This window comes from Desmodus rotundus, chromosome 8, assembly GCF_022682495.2.
Source record: "Desmodus rotundus isolate HL8 chromosome 8, HLdesRot8A.1, whole genome shotgun sequence".
In the NCBI taxonomy this organism is placed as follows: Eukaryota; Metazoa; Chordata; class Mammalia; order Chiroptera; family Phyllostomidae; genus Desmodus; species Desmodus rotundus.
In genome coordinates, this window is record NC_071394.1 from 86,925,916 (window position 1) to 86,953,386 (window position 27,471).

General features: G+C 38.4%; 1 protein-coding gene across 1 annotated transcript in view; it reads left to right on the forward strand.

Annotated features, from left to right (window-relative positions):
- Positions 1–27,471, forward strand: part of ERC2 (ELKS/RAB6-interacting/CAST family member 2) — a 932,688-nt gene that overhangs the window by 260,709 nt on the left and 644,508 nt on the right. The window contains exon 4 of the mRNA XM_053930289.1: positions 13,428–13,502. Coding sequence (XP_053786264.1) covers positions 13,428–13,502 — 75 coding nt within the window. The remainder of the gene's footprint in view (positions 1–13,427; positions 13,503–27,471) is intronic.

The following is a 27,471-nucleotide window of genomic DNA, read 5'->3' on the forward strand; positions in this document are numbered from 1 at the left end:
TCTTAGGTTCCCCAATGTCTTTTTTTGTATGTGTGAAGATTAAAAAAATAGTTTAACAGTAAGGTTATATCATATTTATATATGATATTTCCTTACTTAAGTATTTCCATGGAAACTGCTTTCTCTTTCTAGAATCTGAAGACTTCTGTGTAAGACCAAGATTTTTATGAGGACCTACATGGCCTTGTACAATCTGTCGCCTCTCCACCTCTTACCCTTTGGGCCTCACATCCCAGCACTCTCGTTATCACTCCAACAACACTGAGCAACTTGCTGCCCCCACCCCAAGTCCTCTAGGCATTCTCTGAGTCCCACAGAGAATGCCTGCACTAGAATGCAGGTGTCATGAAGGCAGGGGTTCTGTGTATTTTATCGGGCACATCGTAGGCCTTCAGTAAGTATTTCTTGAGTTGAATTATTCAGTCACACCCAGTGTCAATGTCTTAATGGTTGTCAGTATCAGACCACAGAACGAGTGGCCAGGAAAGCCATTTTGCCAGGTCACATTCTCTAATATACTTTCAGGAACACTAATAACCATTCAGGAGCAACAACAGTAATAAGGATAAGTTTCAATTATTGAGAGTGTACTACATGCCAGCCCAGGCAGGGACTTTACATACTTATCTCTTCAATTTCACTATCCTGAGGATCATTGAAAATTCAGGAACTTGCCCAAGGTCACACACACAGGAGGTGGAGAGGACAGGATCTGTTTAATTGTAGAGGATGAATTTTAGGACTCTGTGAGCTTTACTTTCCAAACAGGGAAGTTTCATTTTTAACTTTTGTTATTAATTTGTTTTATTATGTGTGGGCAAAGAATGTGGCCTTTTATCACATCTGCCATTTGGAATCCATTTGAGGTTTTTCTTGGTGGTCTGGTATGTGATCAATCTGTTTAAATATTCCATGGAGTCTTGACGTGGGTGTCTATAGGATCCACAGTTCAGTGTGATTGTCTATTAGTTCAGCCTTACTAATTATATCATTTAACTCTTTCAGTTATTATGTTTAATGCTTTATCTGTCAAAGAGTGAGAAGGGTATTAATATTTGAAAGAAATTGTTTTATTCTCTATTTTTGTGTGCTTAACCATGTTTGTCATTTAAGGTTTAATACCTAACATGGATATCAGCATCAGACAACAGTTATAAGTTTCTTTAAATTTTCGAGTACCCAAGAAAGAATGAGAAATGGAAGACTGAATCAAAGAAGTAGGAGGTGGCTATAATGAAATAAGCCAATAGAGATGTTAGTGTCCACTTCAAATGCCAAATCGAAGCTAACTGGCGAAAATAGGCAGTGTAGCATGGTTGTTAGAAGCAGAGACCTTAGAACCAAACTGCTTGGGGTAAATCCCAGTAGTGTAATTCAGTAGACGGGGCAAGTTACTAACTTCTCTATGCTTCTGTTTCTTTGAGTGAAAAATGGTGATGATAATAATACATGAAGGTTAATGTAAGGATTAAACAATTTAATATTTATAAAGTTCTTAGAAGAGTGCTTAGTACAATGTAGCAATGTATGAGTAACTATTGGCTATTATCATCCCTCATATCAGACTCCTTTTGGTCAAAAGGTATAGAACTTCCAGGCCTATAAGTACAATGTCATTTGTACTGTGTCATTAGTCAATTCCATTTATTGAGCACTTACTGTAGACAGATATTACATTGGTTACTGCAAATACAGTGGACATACAGAGTCCTTGTGCTCACGAAGTTTATCACTCAATAGTAAACATGGACGTGAATCCATTAATTTTATAAATTATTGTGAAATTACAGTAATATCCCATGATACAAAGGAGAGTACACAATGCTATGAGAATGTACATGAGGATGTGGCATGTAGGTTAGTCCAGAATGTCAGCTAATAACCTTTCTATAACATATTTGTAACCTATTGCATTATAACCAGTGACCACAAATACTTAGTGGCTTAAAACAACTAATACTTATTATCTCATAGATTCTGTGGACAAGGAAAGACTGAGCCACTTATCTGATGGTTCTGGCCCAGAATCCCTCATGAGACTGCAGTCAAGCTGCAGGGCAGGGCTGCAGGCATCTGAGCCTTGATTGGATCTGGAAGACCCACCTCCCTGACTATTCATTCACATAGCTGTTGGCAGGAGGCCTCAATTTTATGCCATTGGGCCTCTTTGTAGGGCAGCTTGAGTATCTTCATGACGTGGCAGCTGGCTTTCCCCAGAGCAAGTAATCCAAGACCGATCAAAAAGTAAGCCAATATGGCTTTTATGACCAAGCCTCAGAAGTAACACATGTCACTTCAACCATATTCTATTTATTAGAAGTAAGTTACTATGTCCGGGCCACAGTTAAGGAGATATTTAGGTTTCACTTTATAGAGTTAAAGAATTTGTGGGAATATGTCAAACTACCATATGAGGAACTGGTATTTTTTTCTGAGATGACTAGGATGAATATTGAAGATATTCTAGACTAGGGGTTGACAGCTTTTTCTGTAAAAGGCCGTATGCAAGGCCACAGGGTTTCTGTCACAATATTTCAACTCTGCCATTGTAGCATGAAAACAACCATAGACAATGTGTAATGGGTAAGCAGTATTTCAGTAAAACTTTATTTACCACATCAGATGCTAGGCTAGATCTGGCCTAAGATCTAGTTTCCTGACCTTTGTAGACAAAAGAGAGTAAAAGGGTAGAGGATTATTCCCAATATAAGAAACAGAATGTTGTAGAAAGATTAGAATTCTTGTGAATTTAAGAATGTAAAGATACCTGAAACAGAGGGTTTCTTTTCCATGTCTAGGAGGTTTGTTGTAACATGGTTTGTAATGGAAAAAAGAGTAGGAAACACTTATTTACACAGATAAATTCTAAATACATAAATATTGTTGAGGTAAAAATTGAAATGCAAAAGCTTTGTGCAATATGGACAGCATTTATGTAAATTAAAAGTGATGCACTCTGTTGTTAGATATGTACGATTTATGAGGATGTACATCTATAAAAAGAGCACAAAAACATGCATGAGGAAGACGGACACTGACTTTAAGATGACGGTTTCTCTTTAAAAGAATGGCAGTGAAGAAAGTTGTGGGACTTTGGCACTTTCTATTATGTTTATGGTTTTTAAAAAATTTAAATTGTGGTAAGATATAACATAAAATTTACCATCTTAACCATTTTTAAGTGTGCACTTCAATAATGTTAAGTATATTCACATTGTTGTGTAACTAATCTCTAGAACCTTTTCGTCTTGTGAAAGTGAAACTGTGTCCACTAAGCAACTCCCCATTTCCCCCTAACCCTCAGGCCCTGACAATGACCATTCTTCTTTTTGTTTCTGTGAGTTTGACTACTCAATATTCCTCACATAACACTGCACACTATCTGTGTTTTTGTGACTGCTTTATTTCACTAATCATAATGCCCTTGAGGTGCACTCATATTGTAGCAGGTGTTCAAATTTCCTTCCTTTTTAAGGCTGAGTAATATTTTATTGTACTTATGTACCACATTTTGTTTATCCATCCATTTGTTGGTGGACTCTTCAGGTGCTTCCATCTTTTGCTAATGTGATAATGGTGTGAACATGGGTCTACAAATTTTAAAGAGTTTTGATAAAAGAAATGATCAGTTGAATCTGTGGAGATATAGTAGCCTGAGGTTCCTCTCTCCTTCAATTCTCCCATAACACATTTCAGCCAAACTTTCATTTCTACTAGCTACTAAAATTGCTGTAGTCAAGGTTACGAATGAGGTTACTAATGACCTGCATGTTGCTAAGTCCTGTGGTCAATGCTTTGGCCTCATCCTATTAACCTCTCAGCAGTAATTGATTAGATGGTCATTTGTGCTTCCTGGGCTCATTATCCTCACTTAATTTCCAGGATGCCACACTCCTGGTTCTTCTCCTACCTCACTGGCTATTCTTCTTCAGTCTTCTTTGCTGTTTTCCCCTCCCTTCTCCTACCCCTAGTGTTGGATTGCCCCTGGGTTTAGTTCTCTGATTTCTCCTTATGCTCAGTCCCTAGTTAATCATATCTAGACTCTCTGTTTTAAGTGCTATCTATTCCCCAATCTCAATTTTGTAATTGTAGCTCTTTTCCCCTCAAATTGAGACCCATCTATGTGACCTCCTACTCAGCATCTCCACTAGGATGTTTAATGGCACCACAAACTTAACACATGCAAACCCAAATGCTTGGTTTTCATCTCTCTCACTTTCCCTCCCCAGTCTTTTCTGTCTTTGTATTTCACCTCTGTTCTTCCTTTTGTCTGGACTAGAAGTCTTGAAGCCTTGAAGCCTGGAAGTCTTTACTTTTCTCTTTCTCTGGTCTGCAGGCAACCTGTCAGGAAGTCAAGTCAGCCTCACTTTCAACACATAAACAAACTTAACTCCTCATTGCCTCCACTGTTACCCTGGTCTGAAGTTCTGGACCAGGATCATGCCTTCTGGACCAGGTTCTGGATCATGCCTTCCTGGGGTTATTCCAACTGCTTCTTCCTAGTCCCTGTGGTTCTGCTCTTAAGACCTCCTCCACTTATCATGCCCAACCCCAATCCAAAACCACACTGCAGTCCACCAGCTGGGATAATCATTTAAGAAAGTATATCATCAGACTTATGGCCAAGATGGAGGCATAGGTAGATACCTTTTGCTTCCTCACACAACCAAAAGAAGGACAATGACAAATTTAAAAACAAAAAACAACCAGAAGTGCCAGAAAATCATACTGTATGGAAGTCCAACAACCAAGGAATTAAAGAAGAAACATTCATTCAGACCGGCAGGAGGGGCGGAGACGGGCAATCGGGGTGCAGAGAATACATGGTAAGGTGGTGGACTGGGCAGGCCAGGTGGTGTCTGGGGGACCTGGTGGTTCCACATTTGTGTATGGTTAAGCCAGGAGAAACAACTGGGAATGAGACAGACTGCACAACCCAGGGTTTTGGTGTGGGAAACTAAACCCTCAAAATGTCTGGCTGCAAAAACCTGTGGGGGTTGTGATAGCAGGTTCTCCCAGCCTTACAGGAGAGTTTGTTCATAGACCCACAGGATCCTAGAATGTACACAAGCCCACCCACCTGGGAATCAGGACCTGAAAGGCCCACTTTGCTTGTGGGTAGGGGAGGAAGGGATTGAAAGTGGAGCGAGAGCAGAGCAAGTGGTATTGTTCCCTCTTGGACCCCTCCCCCACATACAGCGCCACAACACAGTGAAGTTGGTTGCCCCGCCCTGGTGAATATCTAAAGCTCCACCCCTTACAATATAACAGGTGCACTAAGACAAAGAAATATGGCCCAAATGAAACAACAGATCCAAACTCCAGAAAAAGAACTAAGCAATGAGGATATAGCCAACCTATCAGATGCAGAGTTCAAAACACTGGTAATTAAGATGCTCACAGAAATGATTGAGTACAGATTCAAAGTAGAGGAAGAAGTGAAGGCTATGCAAAGTGAAATAAAGAAAAACATACAGGGAACCAACAGTGAAGGAGAGGAAACTGGGACCCAAATGAATGATTTGGAACAGAAGGAAGAAATAAACATTCAATTGGAATAGAATGAAGACACAAGAATTAAAAAAAAAATGAGGAGAGACTTAGGAGCCTCTGGGACAACTTTAAATGCTCCAAAATCTGAATCATAGGGGTGTCAAAAGGAGAAGAGGAAGGGCAAGAAATCGAAAACTTATTTGAAAAAATAATGAAGGAAAAATTCCCCAATCTGGCAAAGGAAATAGATTTCCAGGAAGTTCAGGAAGTTTAGAGAGAAATTGGATGCAAGGAAGAACACACCCAGACACATCATAATTAAATTACCCAAGATTAAAGATAAGGAGAGAATCTTAAAAGCAGCAAGAAAAAAGGAAACGGTTACCTACAAAGGAGTTCCCATAAGATTATCAGCTGATTTGTCAAAAGAAACCTTTTGAGAAAGTGTCTAGAAGGGCCTAGAAAGAAGTATTTGAAGTTATGAAAGTCAAGGACTTACATCCAAGATTACTCGATGCAGCAAAGCTATTATTTAGAATGGAAGGGCAGATAAAGTGCTTCACAGATAAGGTCAAGTTAAAGGAGTTCATCATCACCAAGTCCTTATTATATGAAATGTTAAAGGGAATATCTAAGAAAAAGAAGATCAAAACTATGAATAGTAAAATGACAACAAACTCACAACTATGAACAACTGAACCTAAAAAACAAAAACAAACTAAGCAAACAACTAGAACAGAATCACAGAAATGAAGATCACATGGAGGGTTATCTGCAGGAGGGGGTGGGAGAAGAATGGGGGAAAAGGTACAGGGAATAAGAAGCATAAATGGTAGGCACAAAACATATGGGAAGAAGTTAAGATGGTATAGAAAATGTAGAAGCCAAAGAACTTATATGTAGGACCCATGGACACGAACTAAGGGTGGGGAGATGCTGGTGGGAGGGTGTAGGGTGCAGCAGGATAAAGGGGAGGAAAAAAGTGGGACAACTGTAATAGCATAATCAATAAAATATCCACACACACACAAAAGTGTATCATATCGTGGTTTGTTTTTGCCCAGAATGTTCCAGTGGCTTTCTATATTTCTCAGGGTAAAACCAGTGTTGTTACAATGGACTCCAAGTGTAGGGCCTCTCCTCCCATTATTCTTTACCCCTGCAGTTTTCTGATCTACTCCTTTCCCATCCCTTATGCAGCTCTAGCCAGGTACTTAAGCATTTGCTATTCCCTCTGCCTGGAATATCTGCACAACTGTTCCCTTCATTTCCTTTAGCTCTTTGTTCATATGTCACCTTTCAAGGAATCTTTCCCTGATCACCCTACTTGAAAATTGCAATTTATCCCTACCCTTAACATGTCCTGTTTCACCTTCCTGACTCACTTTCCTTTATAGCACTATGACAAACTGGTTTGGTCTCCTTTTTAAAATTATTGTGAGTTTCTCCCATTGGAATTTGAAATAAAAACCCATGAGGGCTGTTTGGTTCATGGCTGTATTTCCTGTTCCCCCTTGCATCATGAATTTGCCATATCTTAAAACTGATGTGAGTTAATGTTTGAGATTATAGTATTATTGTCTTGTTGGTCTCTCCAGTTGGTTTTGTTCCTTAACAGTGGCAATTTTAAAAATATGGCTTCAGATATTTGGTACCCTTCCCTGGAATCTGAGCAGGCTTATAACTACTGTAACCAACAGAACATTGCAAAAGTGATGCTATGGGACTTCTGAGGTGAGTTAATAAGAGTTTATGTAGTCTCTGGTTTATTTGCTGAAACACTTTCTTCTGGAGTCTGTACACCTACATGTAAGAGGTTGAATTGCTCCAAGGCTGCCATGTCGTGAGAAAGCCCAAGCCACAGAGAGAGCCATATATAGATGCTCAGGGTGATGATTTCTGCTACTCCCAGCCTTCAAGTCATTTTTCATCCAAGGCACTAGACAAATGAGTGAAGAAGCCATTTTGGAAGTGGATCTGCCAGAACCAGCTATTCCAGTTTCCTGACATCATGCTATAGAGACAAACCATTACTACTCTGTGAGTGTGTTAGGACGCTGGCTTCCAAGATGAGCCTGGCAGTGGGTAGTTGTGAGTATGCAAAATACAGTGTCCATAAGTCTACATGCTCATTAACTGCCAAGAAGTATCATCCCAGTGAACCACTTGAGATTTCATGCTGAAAATTCTGGGTTCTTGGTATATTTCCATGTTGATCACCTGGAGAAGCTGGAGGTTTTATATCAGTTAAAGCCAACCTAGTCATGAAATTATAGGAAAATATTTAAACTAGGGATCAGTGTTATAGTGAGATACTAAATTTTGTGATGTTGCTCATTTTCTTCTTTTATTTTTACTCTGCTTTAAAAACTGAGAATGGGTATGACTAAAAATACCAGCCAGAGATCAGCATTTCGGAGTCAGCTGCCTATTAAAAACCTGGATGTTCTCAGAGCTGGAAGGGCCATTAGAAGCCCACTTATAAAACTCCGTATTCTGCAGATCAGAGAGTGGTGGTATGCGTGCCCAAGATCTCAGTCTGGAACCGCAGACCCTGATTCCCAACTCTGTGTAATGTTCTTCCCTCTCAATAGGTGGTTTTCAGCCTGTTGTCTGGTTCAAAGACAAACTTCTTGCATGCTGGCCCAGGCCCTGTGAATCAGTCAACATGGTGTGCACCATTCTGTTTGTGTGTGCTTTTTGCCCATTACTGGAGAGAATCCACATGTTCCATCTGATTCTTACAGAGACCGGTGACCCAGAAAACCATAGGTACCACTGCTCTTGATGATTCAACATTTTCCTAAGGGGGCTAAATGGCAATGGGAAAAAAGTACAATAAAAAATAAAAAAAAATAACTACCAGAGTAAATTAAATCTTATATATTCCTCATACCAACACCAGATCCCTTGGCAAAATTCTTAAAAAAAAAGATTTTATTTATTTATTTTTAGAGAGAGGGGAAGGGAAAGAGACAGGGACAGAAACATCAATGTGTGGTTGCCTCTCGAATGCCCCCCCACTGGGGACCTGGCCCACAGCCCAGGCATGTGCCCTGACTGGGAATTGAACCAGCAACCATTTGGTTCCTAGGCCCATGCTCCATCCACTGTGCCACACCAACAAGGGCTGGCAAAATTCTTTAGTTGTTTAAGATCAGTGCATTGTGGGTGCATCTTTCAGATGGTTAGGGATAGTTGGAGCACCAAGTATCTTAGTGTCTCTTTAGAAAAATTTGGCCAGTTCTCACATATTAAAATCAATTTGTGATTCAAAAGCAACACACAATTGAGAGCTAATTAGGCATTACTTCTCTGTATTTGTTGCAATAGTTAAGGCAGAGAGAGCTACGGTCTCTACAGATAAATCCTGTAAACACAGACTAACAATAGAAGTTCATTTTTCATGTATACCACCTCCCAATATGGGTGCTCAGCAGACTTTTCAGATGGCATTTTGGGAACCTAGGCTCCTTTATCTTGGGGTTCTGCCAACGTTTTGGGTCTTGAAGTCCTTTACTTCTCGCCAGCAGGCAGGGAAATGGGCGAGGGAAGACAAGCTAGAAGGTTTTTATGGAAGTTTTGTTTCTCATTTCTACCCACATTCCAGTGGCCAGATAAGTCACATGGCCCATCTCCACACAAGGGTGGTAGTGATGAGGCTTCCTAACAACCACTCTACACCAGAAATTTTCAACTGGTGTGCCACAGCAGGCACACTGGTGTGCCGCAAGAATTTTTAAAACAGGAAATACCCTACTATTTATTTAGTTAGGGGCACTGACTTCTTTGATTGTCAAATAAAAAAACGACAACAGCCGACACAACAATAGCCATCTGGTGTGAATTAATCAAAATTATACCTATTTTTGGCAAATCAATCAAAATATATTTTTTGCTGTGCCATGGAATTTTAGTAATGAGTTTATGTGTCCCATGAGATGAAAAAAGGTTGAAAATTGCTGCTCTGTACTAATGAAGAGAAGCATGAACCTTCATTGGACAACTGATCCCCTGTGCTACAGTCAGAGTGAGCATTTTAAGGTTTCTAAGTCAAAGAGATGGATTACATGTCTGAGGTGGGACTTTCAGACCGTCCATGAAATCTGAATGTGGATTACAATCTTCATGTACCTGACATCTTAGGAATTAAGGTGATCCTCAGAAACAGTGAAGTCAGGATTGATTGAAAAATAGTGTACTTAAGAAAGGAAAATTATAATTCATGAGTAATTAGAGATACTATTAATAGTTTATTTTTTATGGAGTGACACAGAGGGAAAGGACATAATGTGGATTTTGAGCTGGTTTATATTATAGTAGAACTTGTACAATTATAGAAAAGAGAACTCTGTTTCCATTTTTTGCAAAACTATTGCTACAAGTTTAGCTTTGTTAGTGCATATTTTCCCTTAATGCTTTTGTGCTTGGCAGAAGTGTTAGCGGAATATGCCTTTACCCGATGGTTTTTATTTGTGTTGTGTTGCTTTGTTGCTTCTTGGTTTTTAAATTTGTTTTATGCGAGCTTAATCTCTCTCCTCAAACTACCTTATGATTTTTATTTTGAAATTGGGATTGGCTATGGTATGAAATTATCATGAATTTCACTCTGGTCTTTTTCATTGAGATGCTTTTAATGCCACATTGTATCATAACTGGTGACCTGTGAAATATATTTTTCTACCACTTACTGTGGAACAATTCTGACAGGTGACTTACTTTCTGTTTTCTCATCTATAAGATTTTATTGGTCGAGTGATCTCCAGCTCTCTTGGATTTAATGTTTAGGGTTAAGTCACTTTCTGTGGAAATTTGAAGTACTATGAGATTCACCTGGTGGGGTGCTGGAACTGGATTATAGTAACCCATGATGGCTGAAGAGTGGAAACTTGTTTTAACAACCTATGTTCCAAATTAAATATCCAAACTCGTGATTAAAGTACTTGTATTAATTTCCTAATTTTTATGTTTTACTATTATCTGTGCTCTTGAGGTTATTATATCTGTTGTGTCCATATAATGGGAATGCCATACAGTGGGGTGTTATTGCGCCTCTATTCCCAGCTCTGCATTCAGTGACACCACTCAGGTAGCTTGAAGTTGGCCATGGCGGGTGCTATTTGTTATATATTTACCAGCAGCCCGTGGGACACACACACAGATCATATTCCACACGGCGTGTTGAAGCCTGAAGGAGACAGATAGCGCCAGGAACATTGTAGATGCACAAAAGAGGACAGTGGCTTTTAAGTTCATTCCTTCAGAAAATCTGTCATTACCATGGAGCCTCAAAATGACCATTGTTGCCAGATCATTGCTTTCCAGAGACTCCAAAAGGTCATGGAATCTCTTTCTGTTTCTCTAGTCATACAGCAGATTCCAAAATACTCGACTCCATCCCTTTCGGGGATATGTTGGAGGAAAAAAATGTCCCCACTGATGTGAGACGATTTTGAATAATTAAGAAGCACAAATTCTATTCTAATCCTTCTTAAATTGGAGGTTGAGAAAGAGCTTTGCACGAGTTTGCTAGTTTGTACTAGTGATGACTTTGAGAAGAAAATATGCTCCTCCTAGTGCCCCCCACGTCGACACTATGTCAGAGCTGTAATGGCGATTCTGCTGTCCTGGTCCCTGGGCACAGACACGGTCGTCCATGGCCAGGTCTTCTTAGGCACTGGCAAGTAAGAACAGTGTAATAGGATCTGGGTGAAATGTCTGTTTTCTTATCCTGGAAGGACTATATTTTATTCTGGGATTCTGTTCCTCTGACAACTTTTATGTTGATATATTCTCATTTTAAAAAAGTTATTGTTGTTCAGTTACAGTTGTCTTGCCTTTTTCCTCCTTGATCTCTCCTACCACACCCTCCCTGACTCCCACAGTCAAACCCCCACATTATCAGTGCCCATGAGTCCTCTATTTGTGTTCCTTTGCTTGCTCTTTCCCCTTCTTTCCCCTGTTATCCTCCTCCCACCTCCCCTCTGGTCACTGTCAGTTTGTTCTTTATCTCCAAGTCTCTGGTTCTATTTTGCTCATTTATTTGTTTTGTTGATTAGGTTCCCTTACAAGTGAGATTATATGGTATTTGTCTTTCATCACCTGGCTTATTTCACTTAGTTCTATCCATAGTGTTGTGAAGGGTTGCAGTTCTTTCTTTCTGCTGCGTACTATTCCATTGTGGAAATGTACCACAGTTTTTTGATCCACTCATTTACTGATGGGCACTTAGGCTGTTTCCAGCACTTAGCTATTGTAAATAACGCTGCTATGAACATTGAGGTGCATAGGTTCTTCTGAATTGGTGATTCAGGATTTTTAGGGTATAATCTCAGCAGTGGGATTGCTGGATCAAAAGGCAGTTCCATCTTTAATTTTCTGAGGAAATTCCATACTGTTTTCCATAGTGGTTGCACCAGTCTGCAATCCCACCAACAGTTCAGTAGGGTTCCCTTTTCCCCACAACCTCCCCAGCACTCGTTGTTTGTTGATTTAGTAATGATGACTATTCTGACTGGTGTGAAGTGGTATCTCATTGTGGTTTTAATTTGCATCTCTCTGATGGCTAGTGATATTGAGCATTTTTTCATGTGTCTATGGGCCCTCTGCATGTCCTCCTTGGAGAAACATTTAAAAAAATGTTTGGGGCCTGCCATGGCCCAAGTGGCCTAGTGGATTGAGTGCCAGCCTGCAAACCAAAAGATCACTGATTTGATTCCTGATCAGGGTACATGCCTGGGTTGAGGGCCAGGTCCCCAGTTGGGGGTGTGTGAAAGTCAGTTGATCAATGTTTCTCTCCATTTCTTTCTCCCTCCCTTCCTTTCTCTTTAAAAAAAAATAAATAAAATCATAAAAAAATGTTTGTGGTCCCATGGAATGTAAATGCCTAAAACTACTGTACTTTGATTTTAAATGATTTTTCTGGAAGCAAATAAGTCTAATGGAAATACTCCGTACGTGACTTCAATTCACATAATTCTCAATGGAATTACTCTATAGGTAACTTCTATCAGCAGCATGGACATGTTTGGCAGTTTTGTTTTCTCCTGTTATTGTCAGTTTTATAAAACTGTTGATAATTAATATTCAGAAAATTAATCATGAACTGAAAAAAGCATCATTTATCTCATCTCTTCTGCTAAGACAACCTTTTAAAGTTTTAATAGAACTGTTCTTTTGAGAAGAGGCATGCAAAAAGTGAGCCTTCAAGCTTAAAAATTGCAATTACATTGTTTGCTTTTTACCTAAAGAAATATTCATCATATTCCAGAAGTTCTGAAGTCTACAGCTGGCTTTAACCATTTTTCTCTCCCCTCTAACACTGTTGATATTAATGCCAGTTTTAATTTCTTGGCACGAACATATCACACACACATGCGATTTTGAACGAGGACTGAAACTGTAAATTAGGAAGCAAGAGATTCACAGGGTTTCATCAGATCAGTTCACTCCAAAAAGGGACACAGTTGTACTGAAAAGGTTTTAAATTGCTCATTTCAAACTTACCTCAGTAGCAAAATGCCATGCGTGCAACAGATTTGTAACCACATTAGTCATTTTCTTTCCTCCGTTTTCTCGCTGTGTTTGTATTGGGAGCGCAGAGCGATGTAATTTAGTAAATTATGATTTGATGGCTGGGCAACAGCCTCAGTGTTGAACAGTATTTGGACTATAATTACTTGCTGGCTTTGTCACAGTTGACATTAATTATTGATGGAAGTTTCAGAAATAGCGCATGTGCCAGGAGCTTTGCACCGGAACTCAGGCTCCAGGCAGGAGGGATGCTAAAGAGGGTGGGGGAAGAGGTACCTGTGGCTTGTTTATGTCTGTGCACAGCAAACCTGTATCTGGTGGGCTGTGTGGTACCTGTATAAAGGTCATGGTGTAACGGGAGGATGAACCGTCAGGCTTATTTCTATCGTGTTCCTCCCCAGGAACTGCACCGAAGAAGCCAACTTCAGCCGGAGCCAGCCAAGACGAAGGCTCTCCAGACTGTCATTGAAATGAAGGTAGGAGCTGTTCACATTTGTCAAAAACAGCTGTGCCTCTGGAGTTTGTTTAAACTTGATGGTGCCTAACATAAAACATGTGAATTGAACGTTGTATTTTTTCTCTAGGCACCCTGGTGCGTGCTTTTTTTCCTGAATCTTTTTGCCTTCCTGGGGACATTTAATTTCTTGGCCCTTTAATTAGGATTCTTTTTCTGAGCAAAAGAATAAAGGGCTCAAGTATCCCTTGGCTGAAAGGAGCTGGGTTCTTTTCCAGAGTATGGCCAATGCTTTCAAGCTTAAAGGAGGTTTTGTGTGTGCTTTAAAAGTACATTTCTAAACCTGGAAATATTCTTTTTTTTCTCCCACTCACATTACAATGAGAAAACACCTTGAGAAACTAAGATTTGGCAAAGGGAAGGGGTTTTATATCCAATGGAGTCATTAAATAACAAATGGTGCTATTAGCAAAATTTACTTATCAATGAATAATACTTTCTCGTGACTCCAGTATTTTCTCCTAACCAAGCCTAGAAGTAATAATATTTTTTAATTTAGAAGTAATATTTTTTAAAATACTCTCCAGGTATTCCTTTAGCTGTGGAAGCATTAGAGATATGCTATTTTAAAAAATCAAAGATCCGCCTGGATGGATTTAGGGCATTTAAAGAATAATGAAGTACATGATGAGGGCCAAGTCATGATACATGATAAAGAAACAGATCTAAATGAAACCCAATTGCTCTGTCAGTACCTGGAAATTTGAAGTCTTTTTTACTTACAGTTTTTGCTAGAAGGAAGCAAATAGTATTTATCTTAAGAATAAATAGTCCTTGATTTAAATTGCTACATAAGGAAAAATAATTCATAACAACAATGTTTGCAATTTAGTAATTTCACACTGGAGGTGAACACTGGTCACCATCAGCCTGCAAGATAGCTATGAAGCTTGCTGATGAGGTAATGATTTTCCTGTCTTTCTTGTAGCACATGATTTTGAATTGTCTACCAAAAAATTCCCATGTCCTGGGGAAAAAGAAATTAATATGAACTATTGAGTTCTTGGCATGTACAGTTCTGACTTAGGATTTTTTTTTTTCTGATCAATGACAGTGTCTTCATCCAAGTTAATTTTTATGGAAATAATGTAGAACATTTGCTTGCAAAAGTATATGATTCCCAAAGGTTACATGAGTCAAGCACCCATAATGTATTTGCAGCAAATTGGTTTGAAATATATTATCTAAGGGACCACCTGCCAGTAAGATTAAAAAATAATTGCTGATTTTGGCTCATCAATTCCTTTTGAATTTATGTATTTTTAACTTATTTTGAAAAGATACTTATTCCACATTTGAGGGGGAATGGCTTGTAATTGAGATTTCATCCTCACTTCACATTCATTAGAACCAAATTTGAGACTTTTTTAAGGCTTTTTTTTTAAAGGTGGAAAAAGAAAAGGAAAGGAAAGAAAAAGACAAAAAATTTTATTTTAATGATTTTATTTATTTATTTTTTTGCAAAGAGCCAGTCAGTCCCCTCTCTACCCAACTCCACACCTACATCAGCACAATTAGTAATGGATAAGAAGATGCATGTAAAATCTATTTTCAAATTATTATGTTTTTTTCTTTAAAAAAGAATGCCTTCTAGAAATCTTTGGGAAACCAGGAATGACATCTCTCCCAGTGCTTTGGGCATTTTCCTAGTAAAGGTCACTATAAAAAATCTGTTTGATTCTAGCTTACTGTTTTTAGTATCATATGTTTTGTTAGAAAACAAAACAAAAAAAATAAAAGCACTCGTTTATGCTATCTCCAGGGGAAGGCATAAAAACACGATTTTTAGGGCAAATTTATGCCGATATATTATTAGTAAGTTGAGTCACTAGTTTTTCTCTAATGACACCAACACTGCTGATTTGTGAACATATATTTAGGACAAATGATGATCAATATATTTGTCAGGGTTTTTCTGTTGTCTTTTGGATGCCTGCTCATTTACAAAGCACTGCCTTCTGTTTTGTCAGTGGAGAAGTCTGGGTCCCAATGGCATCTGTACTCAACATGCATAAATTGAGTTATGGAGGCAGCTGGTAGAGGGTCATTTCCTCAGCCACGAGTGTGTGGCTTGTGATAGAGGCTGTGATCTCTTCTGATTTTGTATATTGCATCCCTTTAAAATTGGAGAGCACATTGTAAACCAGTATTTTACAAGCCTTAGGGTTGACTACCAAATAGAACTGACCCTTAATCCTGGTGGGTGGAATTTGAGACACTGTTTTGTTTTAACTTAAACACCTTTGGGTAAACGTTAATGTTGTATATAGCACATTGGAAAAGTCTGAAGTCAAAGGGAGCTTTTCTAGAGTAAATTGGATATGTAGTTTCAGGGACATGACAGAATTAAGAGCTGAGAAGTTACCCCTACTTATCCCTTGGTTCTTAGTGAATCTGACTCCTTGTTTTCTTCACACATACCCTTTGCATCAAGTCAAGAAAAGTATTTATTGTGAAAATCTGTGAAATCTTGCCCAAACCCAAGCACTTTAGAACCACGATCTCATACTTCAAGTGACTCTCTACATATCCCTCAGGACTTTTGGAGTTGTGAAGATACCTCTTTGTGGGGCAAGCCTTGGGGAGGATGATTTACTCACATCACGATGGAGGACCATTTTCTGGCGGCCATCACATTTGTTGCTGGCCAGTTGAGCCAGGGGAGCTAAAGTCACCTGTATGAAAATGAAGGGAAGCAAAGTGAATTAAAGTTATTTGTGATTTATCTTATTGCAGGAAGCTCCAAATTTTAATTTTGATCCTGATTTGGTCTGGCAGGTATGTTCCAGGTTTGCACTATTAGAACACTGTGTGTTTCTCAGAAAAGTTAGTTTTCTTGTGGATGTTGCAGTGTTCCTCCTTTTCTTGCTTTTGTGTTTAAAAATTCTCTAAGCTCCTCTTTCTACTCTTATGGAGAACTGTCAATAAAAATGGCAGTTTGAAGGCTTTTAACCCCCCTTTTTTTTCTTTCTTTAATGTTAAGTCCATTAAAAGAATGTGTTTTTAACCTACTTGTACTATAAATTTGACATGGCATAAACATGATGTCCAAAAGTTGCACTTTCTTGGGTTCATTCATAAAGCTGTATCCAGGGGTTTTTTTGTTTTGTTTTTTTGTTTTGTTTTGTTCAGGACAACGTATTATAGTAATGACAGTACTTGTCAGATAATCTCAATTTTTTTCTTTGTTAGTTGGAACTTCTAAATGAATCAAAATATAATTCAAAATGGCTTGAGCCAACAGGAAATTTATTGGATCATATAAATGGAAAAATATCCCAGGAGTATTGCTTCGAGCATAGCTTGATCCAGGGGTTCACAAGATATTCACAGATCCCATTTACTCTCATTCCACCATGTGTTTTGGCTTCCTTTATGTGAGCTCCATTTTCAGACCACCTCTTTCTGCCTGTCTGAACAAGATGGCTGCAGCAGCTCCAACAACTACAGAAGAAAGGAACAGGAAGAAAGTTGCGTTTTAAAAAAATGCAAAACAACCAACCTTAATAATGATTACTGAGATAGGGCACAAAACCTCATTCAAACTTAACAGCTCTGGCTGAAAAGAAAATGCACAAAGTTCCCTAGTTCTCATTTGCTTATAAATTAAATGGCACTCATTCATCAAGAAAAGCAAGCTTTATGCTCGCACTAAACTCAGCAGAATTTATCAAATGGGACATATAAGTGATGTCAGGGTTTTAGTAAAAGTTGCAGAAAATATACTTGATCTGGTGAAAGTGGATTAAGAAGCTAGGGGCATAATGTCACCATGTGATGGTATCTCTGTGGCAACTGAAGTGAGGTTGTGAGTGTTTAGCTTTCTAGTCACATGACCAGCCAGGACATGTGTGTCATGTGTGGTTCTTCTAGAGTAACATTGTCCCCACCAGGCTTTGTTATGGGAACTACATTGTAAGTAATTCAAGATTAAACTTGACTAAATAGCCTACCTGTAGTTGTGCTGTTGATGAAAAAAAAAATGTAACTTTGCATTCAGGTGCTAAACTGTAGTGATGAGGTTGATTTTTGTTAATAAAACTAAAAACAAAGCCTTGTCTTTGAGCTCAGGAAGATGACTACTCTTCTTCTCCATGCAGTTGAGCTGACTGGCAGTTGGGTTAAGTTTCCCTTAAAAGATACCTTGTTGTTTGGTCAGATTCAACCATTTCAGTTCTACCAAGCATAGAAGGAATGTGCTGGAACATGGTGAAGGCAGGAGCTACTTGCCAACCCAAGGTCACACAAGCTAATGAGAGATTTTGATTCCCAACCTAGGCCATTGAATGCATACCAATTTCCATTGTGAACTTAATTCAAGTCCTAGGATCTAATCAGTAAAATGATGTAATACCTGAAATGTTTTTCTGGCTGTAGGTTTATTTCATCTATCTTTTGAACTGTTACTTCCTAGAGTCTAAACACTAAACTCTATTTAGAATTATTTCTTCTCCCAGAATGATGTGTTCCTATAAAATTTGTGTCAAGCCTAGTTTTTCTAGTCAAGCCATTTTGATGGATTTTAGGACTTAAAAAGATGCCTGGGCTCCTTTTGTGGCAATTAAAAAAAATAACAGCAATAAGGACAATGATACCACCTGTACCACCAGTGACAACCCAGAGCTCAAACACTCCTAACCACACATGGGTAGCCAGGCGAAGGGAACCTGGCATATAAAAACTTGTGAATAGGCATAATTAGCCCTGTTTTACAGATGAGAAAGCCATGGTTCTGAGAGGATAAGCAACTTGCCCAGGGTTCTATAGCTAGTCAGTTGGCAGTTAACATTTGAACATAGGTTTCTCCTCCAAAGCTCTTACACCTCTAGTCCTCCAGTCTGCTTTTACTGAAGATAGCTCATACATTCAACTGTTTCTTCTTTGAACACTTCTTTGGAAATGATGCATTGAGGTTTGCATCATAGAACAGGTTGAGGCAGCTAATGAAAACTGGAAAGGTCTATTTGGTATTTTGATTATATCAAGGCCTGGTGTTGTATTTTGTGCTATAAAGCAAGACTCGCCCTTTCTACATGTATGTGTTATCAGCTTTCACAATTGGTTCCAATTATGTACCCTACAGCCAACATATGCCCTGTTTTTCCCCCTGAGTTTTAAGTCTTGCTCTGAAGTCTTTATAACAGTGTGGAACATAAGTCATTCAAATTTGGAAAGCCCCGTGTTTTTGATGTGCACTATCCATTTACAATACCAAAAATTGTCCTTTAGCTTATTTTTTTTCCTGAGAAATTTCTTCATCTTCTCATTTTTCAACTTAGAAAAAAAAAACTTTGTCCAATTTAACTATTTTTTTAAATAAGGAGGGAAATGTGGGTTTTAAGTTATAGCCAGAAAAAGCAAAATGTCAAGTTAAATGTTAGCTCTGGATGATATATAGTTGTCATTTGGAAGCAGAGAAGATTAAAAAAAAATGAGACTTCTTTTCTTCTTTGCCCAAACTCTTATGATGTGTTTGATTTTAAATGAGTTACTAGCTGATGATTTCTGCAATAAACAGGTTCAATTTGTGTGAATTTAACTCCTGAAGTTGAGTCACAAACACCAGTGTTTATCATGCATCTATTTTGTACACAGCACTGTGGAGGGCCTTTCAGAAAAATTGAGTGCTCAGTCTTTAAGATACTGATGGAAGAGGTACATAAACCAGGGTCTAAATAGTGACCTAAAAAATGGCAAAATGGCCTGCAGGGGCTCAGAGTATACCAAATGAGAGAGGGGTGGAGGATGCTTCTTGGAGGAGGCAGCACCTGAGGAGGGCCTTGATCCAAAAATATTGGCATGATCTTGATAAAAGGGAGAAGGACGGTTTATTAACAGTGAGAACGATAGGGGCAAAGCCAACGCGGATGGAAAGTATGAGGTGTGTCTGGGGAAGAGCAAGTCATTCAGTTTGGTTGAGAGGAGACTAGATTTTAAAAGCAATGGAAGATCAAATTAAACTGTAAGAAAGTGAGAGAAAAGAAATAAAGCCATCCAATCATCTGTTGATGGGTACTTAGGATGCTCCCATATCTTGACTACTGTAATGAACATAGGGATATGTAATTGTTTTTGAATTACTGTGTTGAATTTCTTTGGATAAATACTCAGAAGTGGGACTGCTGGGTTAAAAGGTAGTTCTATTTTTAATTTTGTAAGGAAGCTCCATGCTGTTTTCCATAGTGGCTGCACCAATTTACAATCCCACCAACAATGCAGGGGGTTGCCCTTTTCTCCACATCTTCACCAGCACTTGTTTGCTGATTTATTGATGGTAGCATTCAGGTGTGAGGTGATATGTCATTGTGGTTTTAATTTGCATCTCTCTGATGATTACTGATGTTAAGCATCTTTTCATATGTCTGCTGGCTTTCTGTATGTCCTTCTTGGAGAAATGCCTATTTTGGTCCTCTGCCCATCTTTTAATTGGATTGTTTGTTTATTTGTTTATTTTGGTGTTAAGTTATATCACTTCTTTATAAGTTTTGGATATTAACCCCTATCAGATATATCATTGGCAAATATCTTCTTCCATGCAGTAGGTTGTCTTTCATTTTGTTGATGTGGTACATATATATTATGCAATATTACTTGGCTGTAAGAAGAATGAAATTTTACCATTTGCAACAACGTGGATGGACCAAGTGAAATAAGTCAGATAGAGAAAGAGAAATACCGTAAGCTTTCACTTATTTGTGGAACCTAAAGAACAAAATAAATAAACAAACAACAGAAACATACTCATAGATACAGAAAACCAAGTGAGGGCTGCCAGATGGGAGGGGACTTGGGGCCTGAGTGAAAAAGGCGAAGGAATTAAGAAGGACAAACTAGCAGTTACATGAGATGTAAAGTACATGGAAAAGAGTCATGGGATGTAAAGCACAGCACAGGGAATGTAGTCAACAATATTGTAATCATGTATGGTGCCAGGTGGGGATTAGATTTATCAGGGCAAGTACTTTGTGAATTGTATAGATGTCCAACCACTATGCTGTACACCTGAAGCTATTATAAAATAATATTGAATGTCAACTGTAATTGAAATATTCTAAACAAGAAATAAAGATAAATGTTGAAATTAATGAAATACAAATCAGACATATACTAGAGGAGAATACCTAAGCCAGGGGTGTCAAACTCATTTTCCCTGGGGGCCACCTCAGCCCCGTGGTTGCTTTCAAAGAGCCGAATGTAATTTTAGGGCTGTATAAACGTAACTACTTCGTAACAGTTAACTGAGAGCTCAGTGCTGCCTTGGGGTAGAAACAAGGTGTCGGGCCAGATTCGGCCTGTGGGTCTTGTGTTTGCCACCTGTGACCTAAACCAAATGCTGCTGCTTTTTTTTTTTAAAGACACATTTATTCAGCATCATGATTATACTACATAAATGCTGCTTCTTTTAAGAGATTAACAAAAATGCAAATCCTGGTTAGAATAAAAGAAAATAGCACAATTAACTATTATCAGGATTGAAAGAGGGCCTTTGCTATGAATCTTATTGACATTAAAAATATGAGAGGATTTTATTAACAGTGTTATGATAATAAAATTGAAATTTTAGTACATTCTTTTAAAAATACAAGTTGTCAAAACCACATGTGAAGAAATAAAATATCTGAGTTGCATATATTTAAAAAAATGACTCTAGCCCTGGCTGGTGTGGCTCAGTGGATTGACTGCCAGCCTGAGAACCAAAAGGTCATCAGTTTGATTCCCAGTCAGGGCACATACCTCGGTTGCAGAATAGGTCCCCTTGCATGCTTGGCGGCATGTAAGAGGCAACGGGTCAATGTATCTCTCACACATCAATGTTTCTCTACCTCTCTTTCTTCCTCTTTTTCCTCTCTCTCTAAAAAAATAAATAAAATCTAAAAATATTTTTAAAAATGACTCTAGAATTTAAAATCTCACCACCACTACTAACAACGCCTCCTGATAATTCAAAAAGCAAACCAAACAAAATAACTGCAGGCTCAGATGGCATCTTCAGTGGATTTTTCTAAACATGTGAAGAAAAAAATTATATCAATCATACAGAAACTATTTTAGAGAATAAAAAAGGGGAACACTTCCCATCTTATTTTTGAGGCCAATATGACCTTGATATTAATACCCAGCAAAGCCATTACAAGAAAGGAGGTTTACAAGCAACCCCTTTCAAACCTGATGTAAAATACCCTGGTGAACTGAATCCAGTGACAATTAAATCACAGGACTTAATTGTGCTTATTCCAGGAATGCAAGGGCTTACTTTTAAATATCAATAAATGTTATTTACCAAATATCAAATGTCATTTAATGGGATAAAGCAGTAAAATTAATATAATTTCAGTAAATGCAGAAAAAGCATCTGATAAGTACAACATCCATTTATGATTCCCCACAAAATAAAAATAATGCTTTCAGCAACTCAGATTAGGAGAGGATTTTCTTAATCTAATAAGAGGTAGCCACAACAAAGCTACACGAAACATTATTTTTGGTTATATGAAAGCTTTCCCTATGGAACAAGGAAGAAGACAAGAATGCCTATTACTGTTACTTGTGTTCAAGAATGTTTTGGGCATCCAAAGTATAGGAATTAGAAAGGAAGAAGTAAAACCACTTTTATTCACAGGCACCATAATTTGTATGTAAGGAGTCTCAATCCATGTAGAAACTATTAGAGTAATAAATGAACTTAGCCAGATAGGTTGTCAGTATTTTATTATTTATTTATTTTTTAAAAAGGAGTGTATTCATTTTTTTAAAAAAGATTTTGTTTATTTTTAGACAGAGGGGAAGAGAGGGTGAGAAACATCAATGTGTGGTTACCTCTCACACACCCCGTACTGGGGACCTGGCCAGCAACCCAGGCATGTGATCTGACTGGGAATTGAACTGGTGACCCATTAGTTCTCAGGCTGGCACTCAATCCACTGAGCCACACCAGCCAGGGCAGTTGTCAATATTTTAAAATGAATCATATTTCTACATTCCAATAACAATTACAAAATGAAATTTAGAAAACGGTATTGTTACCACCAGAGACATTGAGGGGGGGAACTGTCTAGCAGTGGCCGGGGGGAGTGAGGTGGGGACAGTGGGAAGAGGGGATTGCAGGAACTATTATAAAGGACACATGGACAAAATCGGGGGGGATGGTGGGGGTGGGGGAGGGAGGTGGTTTCAGCCGGGGTGGGGGGAGGGAAGGGGAGAAAAGGCATACAACTGTAATTGAATAACAATAAAAAATAAATTAAAAAAAAAAGAAAACGGTATTGTTTACAATGGTATTGAAAAAACCAAAAATGTCTAGGACCAAATCTAACAATGGTTGTACAAGATATAATTTAAAAAGAAGATACAAACTGTAATTATATACAGACTAACCAAAATCTTGAAACAAATGAAATAGCTATTAACAGTAGAGTGGATAAATAGTGGAGATTTATACCATGAAATGCTATACGGCAATGCGAAGGACCAAACTATTGCTTCATGTAATAACATAATTGAATACCCCCAAAATAGTGATGAAAGAAATCACACAAGAAAACACACAATATGATTCTGTTCATATGTGTTTCAAACACAGGCAAAAGTAACCAGTGGTGTTAGATGTCTGGATAGTGGTTAATCTGGAGAAGGAAAAAGGTATGGAGGTTGAGAGAAGGCATGAAGGAAACTTCTGGAGTACATGTAATATTTTTCAAAGATTTTATTTATTTCTTTTTAGAGAGAGGGGAACGGAGGGCAAGAAGGAGAGAAACATCAATGTGTGGTTACTTCTCAAGTGCCCCCTAATGGGGACCTGGCCTACAACCTAAGCATGTGCTTGACTGGGGATTGAACCAGCGACCCTTTGGTTCACAGGCTGGCACTCAATCCACTCAGCCACACCAGCCAGGGCATAATATTCTATTTCATGATCTGACTTGCATGTGTCCAGGTATAGTCACTGTGTCGTAATTCATCATGCTGAAAATCTATGATTTGGCTATCTTCTTATATATAATATACTTTAACAATTCACTGAAAAATAAAGGAAGAACAACTCAACAATGAAGAGATAAATAATGCTATTAAAAATTGGGCAACGGATTTGAATAGACATGTCCCATAGAAAACATACATATTGTTCTGACCAGTGTGGCTTAGTTGCATCAGCTTGTAAACCAAAAGATCACTGGTTTGGTTCCCAGTCAGAGCACATGCTTGGGTTGCAGGTTTAGTCCCGGTCAGGTGTGTGTGAGATGCAACTGATCAATGTTTCTCTCTCATATTGATGTTTCTCTCCCTCTCTCTAAAATCAGTAAGTAATAAAAACTAAAAAAAAAGAAAATGTACAAATGGTCAATAAGGATAGGAAAATATGTCCAAAATGATTTGTTGTTGGGGAAATGCAAATCAAAACCACAGTTAGATATACTTTATCCACCACCAGGATGGCTAAAATAAAAAGGACAACAAATATTGGGGAAGATGTAGAAAAACCTCATATATTGATGGTAGGAATGTAAAATGGTTTAGTCCATTTTAGAAAAGTATTTGGCTGTTCCTCAAAATGTTAAACATAGTGTTACCTTGGAAAGGTTCTTCTCATGGGTATACACCTTAATTGAAAATATACATTCATATAAAAAACAGTACACAAATGCTCACATCATCATTTTTTTCATTTTTTAAAAATATATTTTATTGATTGTGCTATTACAATTATCCCATTCCCCCTCCTTTATTTCCCTCCACCCTGTACACCCCCTCCCACTAGCATTCTCCCCCCTTTATTTCATGCCCATGGGTTGTACATATAAGTTCTTTGGCTTCTACATTTCTTATACTATTCTTAACCTCCCCCTGTATGTTTTGTGCCTACCATTTATGCTTCTTATTCCCTGTACCTTTTCCCCAATTCTCCCCCCTCCCCTTTCCCACTGATAACCCTCCATGTGATCTCTGTTTCTGTGATTCTGTTCCTGTTCTCGTTGCTTGCTTAGTCCATTTTTGTTTCTGTTTTTTATGTTCAGTTATTGATAGTTGTGAGTTTATTGTCATTTTACTGTTCATAGTTTTGATCTTCTTTTCTTTGATAAGTCCCTTTAATATTTCATATAATAAGGGCTTGGTGATGATGAAGTCCTTTAACTTGGCCTTATCTGGGAAGCACTTTATCTGCCCTCCCGTTCTAAATGAGAGCTTTGCTGGATAGACTAATCTTGGATGTAGGTCCTTGCCTTTCAAGACTTGGAATGCTTCTTTCCAGCTCCTTCTTGCATGAAAGTTTTCTTTTGAGAAATCAGCTGATAGTTTTATAGAAACTCCTTTGTAGGTAACTGTCTCCTTTTCTTTTCCTGCTTTTAAGATTCTCTCCTTATCTTTAATCCTGGGTAATGTAATTATGATGTACCTTGGTGTGTGCTTCCTTGAGTCCAACTTCTTTGGGACTCATTGAGCTTCCTGGACTTCCTGGAAGTTTATTTCCTTTGCCAGATTGGGAAAGTTCTCCATTTTTTTTTTCAAGTAAGGTTTCAATTTCTTGCCCTTCTTCTTCTCCTTCTGGTACCATTATGATTCAGATGTTGGAGCATTTAAAATTGTCCAAGTGGTTCCTAAGTCCTCATTTTTTTGAATTCTTGTTTCTTCATTCTGTTCTGGTTGAATGTTTCTTTCTTCCTTCCAAACCATTGATTTGAGTCCCAGTTTCCCTCCCTTCACTGTTGATTCCCTGTATATTTTCATTTATTTCACTTTTCATAGCCTTTACTTTTTCCTCTATTTTGCGAGCATACTCAGCCAATTCTGTGAGCATCCTGATTATAGTGTTTTGAACTGTGTATCAGATAGGTTGGCTATCTCTTCGTCACTTAGTTGTATTTTTTCTGGAGCTTTGATCTGTTCTTTCATTTGTGCCTTTTTTTTTTTTTTTGGTCTCTGTGTGCCTGTGAGGCAGTAAGGGGGCGGATCCTGAGGTATTCATCAGGGTGGGGCAACCCACCTGGCTGTGTTGTGGTGCTACATGTTGGGGAGGGGTCTGAGAGGGAATAATGCTGCTCGTTCAGCTCTCTGTCAGCTGTCGGTCACTTTCCCCACTACCCACAATCAAATCAGGCCCTTCTGGTGTTGATTCCCAGGTGGGTGTGTTTGTGTACATTCTAAGACCCTGTGGGTCACTCCAGCAAACTCTCCTATGAGGCTGGGAGTGTCTCCTACCACCTCAACCCTCACAGGTTTTTTCAGTCAGAGGTTTTGAAGCTTTATTTTCCCACACTGGAACCCTGGGTTGCACAGTCTGTGTCACTCCCCAGTTGTTCCTCCCAGTTTATCTGCACACAAACATGGGACCACCCGCTCTGCTAGCTACTGCCTCATCTGGCCCACTGGCTGCTGCCTTGCCTGCCCTGGTCCTCTAGCTGCCACCTTGCCCGTGAGTCCTCTTTGCTCAGCCACCTGTCTCTGCCCCTCCTACCGGTCTCGATGAATGTTTCTTCTTTAATTCCTTGGTTGTTGGACTTCCATATAGTTCAATTTTCTGTCAGTTTGGTTGTTTTTTGTTTTTAAATTTGTTGTTGTCCTTCTTTTGGTTGTGTGAGGAGGCACAGTCATATCACCATTATTAATAAGAGCCAAAAACCTAAAACAATGCAAATGTCCATTATCTTGTATGAATAAGCAAATGTGGTATATCCAAACAATGGAATATTACTCACCAATAACAAGAAATGAAGAACCTATACATGTACAACATGGAAGGACCTTGAAAGCATTATGCTAAGTGATACAAACCAGTTGCAGTAGTTCACGTATTATATAATTCCATTTATGTGAAATGTCCAAAATAAGCATATCCATGGAGACAGAAAATAGACTAGTGGCTGCTAGGAACTAGGGTAGAGGAGAAAAAGTAGTGACTGCTAATGGGTATGGCAGTTTGGGTGGTGAAAATATTCTGGAATTAGTGGTGGCGACTGCACAAACCACACTTTAAAGGGTGAATTTTCTGGTATGTGCAGTACATATCAATAAAACTGTTATTAAAAAATAAAGATATTACAGAGAAAGGGATGAATAACTTTGATTATTTAAAAGTTAAAAATAAAAATAAGACTATAAAATAAACAACTAAGAGATGTATATAGTCTAAGGTTTATAGTAGTTAGAGATTTAATATTCTTAATATGTAAAGAAGATATATTTATCAATGTGGAATAAAAGCTTAGGAGGAAAATGTACCAAAATGTTGACACTAATTCTGGTTGGAGAGATTATAAAGGATTTTTTTCTCTTTTTTTTCCTTCTAAATTTTTATGTTATCAATAATGTACATTCATTGTATAGGAATGGTTAGGAATTATTATTTAGGAAAAACAACAATAAATTGTTTAGAAGAAAAATCATTTTTCAAAAAGCTTGAAAATGCATAATTTCTTTTATTCTTGTTTTCTTTTGCTAAGCTGAACTGTGGAGGCTCCAAGAGGGAGAAGGTTAGGTTATTTATGACAATTGAGAATTGGCTCTGCTTCTTCCTGCTTCTCTGAGCCCCAGCTTTCCCACCTGTGCAATGGGACCATGATGCTAGTGTGCATAGGATGCAGGGGGATTAAAATAGAGTTAGGCATGGGAAAATCCCAGCACATAATAGATGCTCAAGGAATCCTTTTCTTCTTCATCCCTTCCTTTTCAGCCTGGAAATGAGTTTTACCTATAAAAAAAGTGGTGGTACATTTGAGCAAGAACCATCAGAGAGAAAGGATTTAACAAACTTAATTTAGGCAAGTCTTAGCTCTGAATACACATACACAGTTTGCTTATGGAAAGATTTCAAAAACATCTTTGAAAGGAGGAATGAGTCGAAAAAATAGCAACTCCCATTGGGCTTGTGGCATAATAAATGACCTAGGGACTAAGCTTTTTTGCTGTTGGGCCTTTGGCAAGTCACTTGTCCTTCT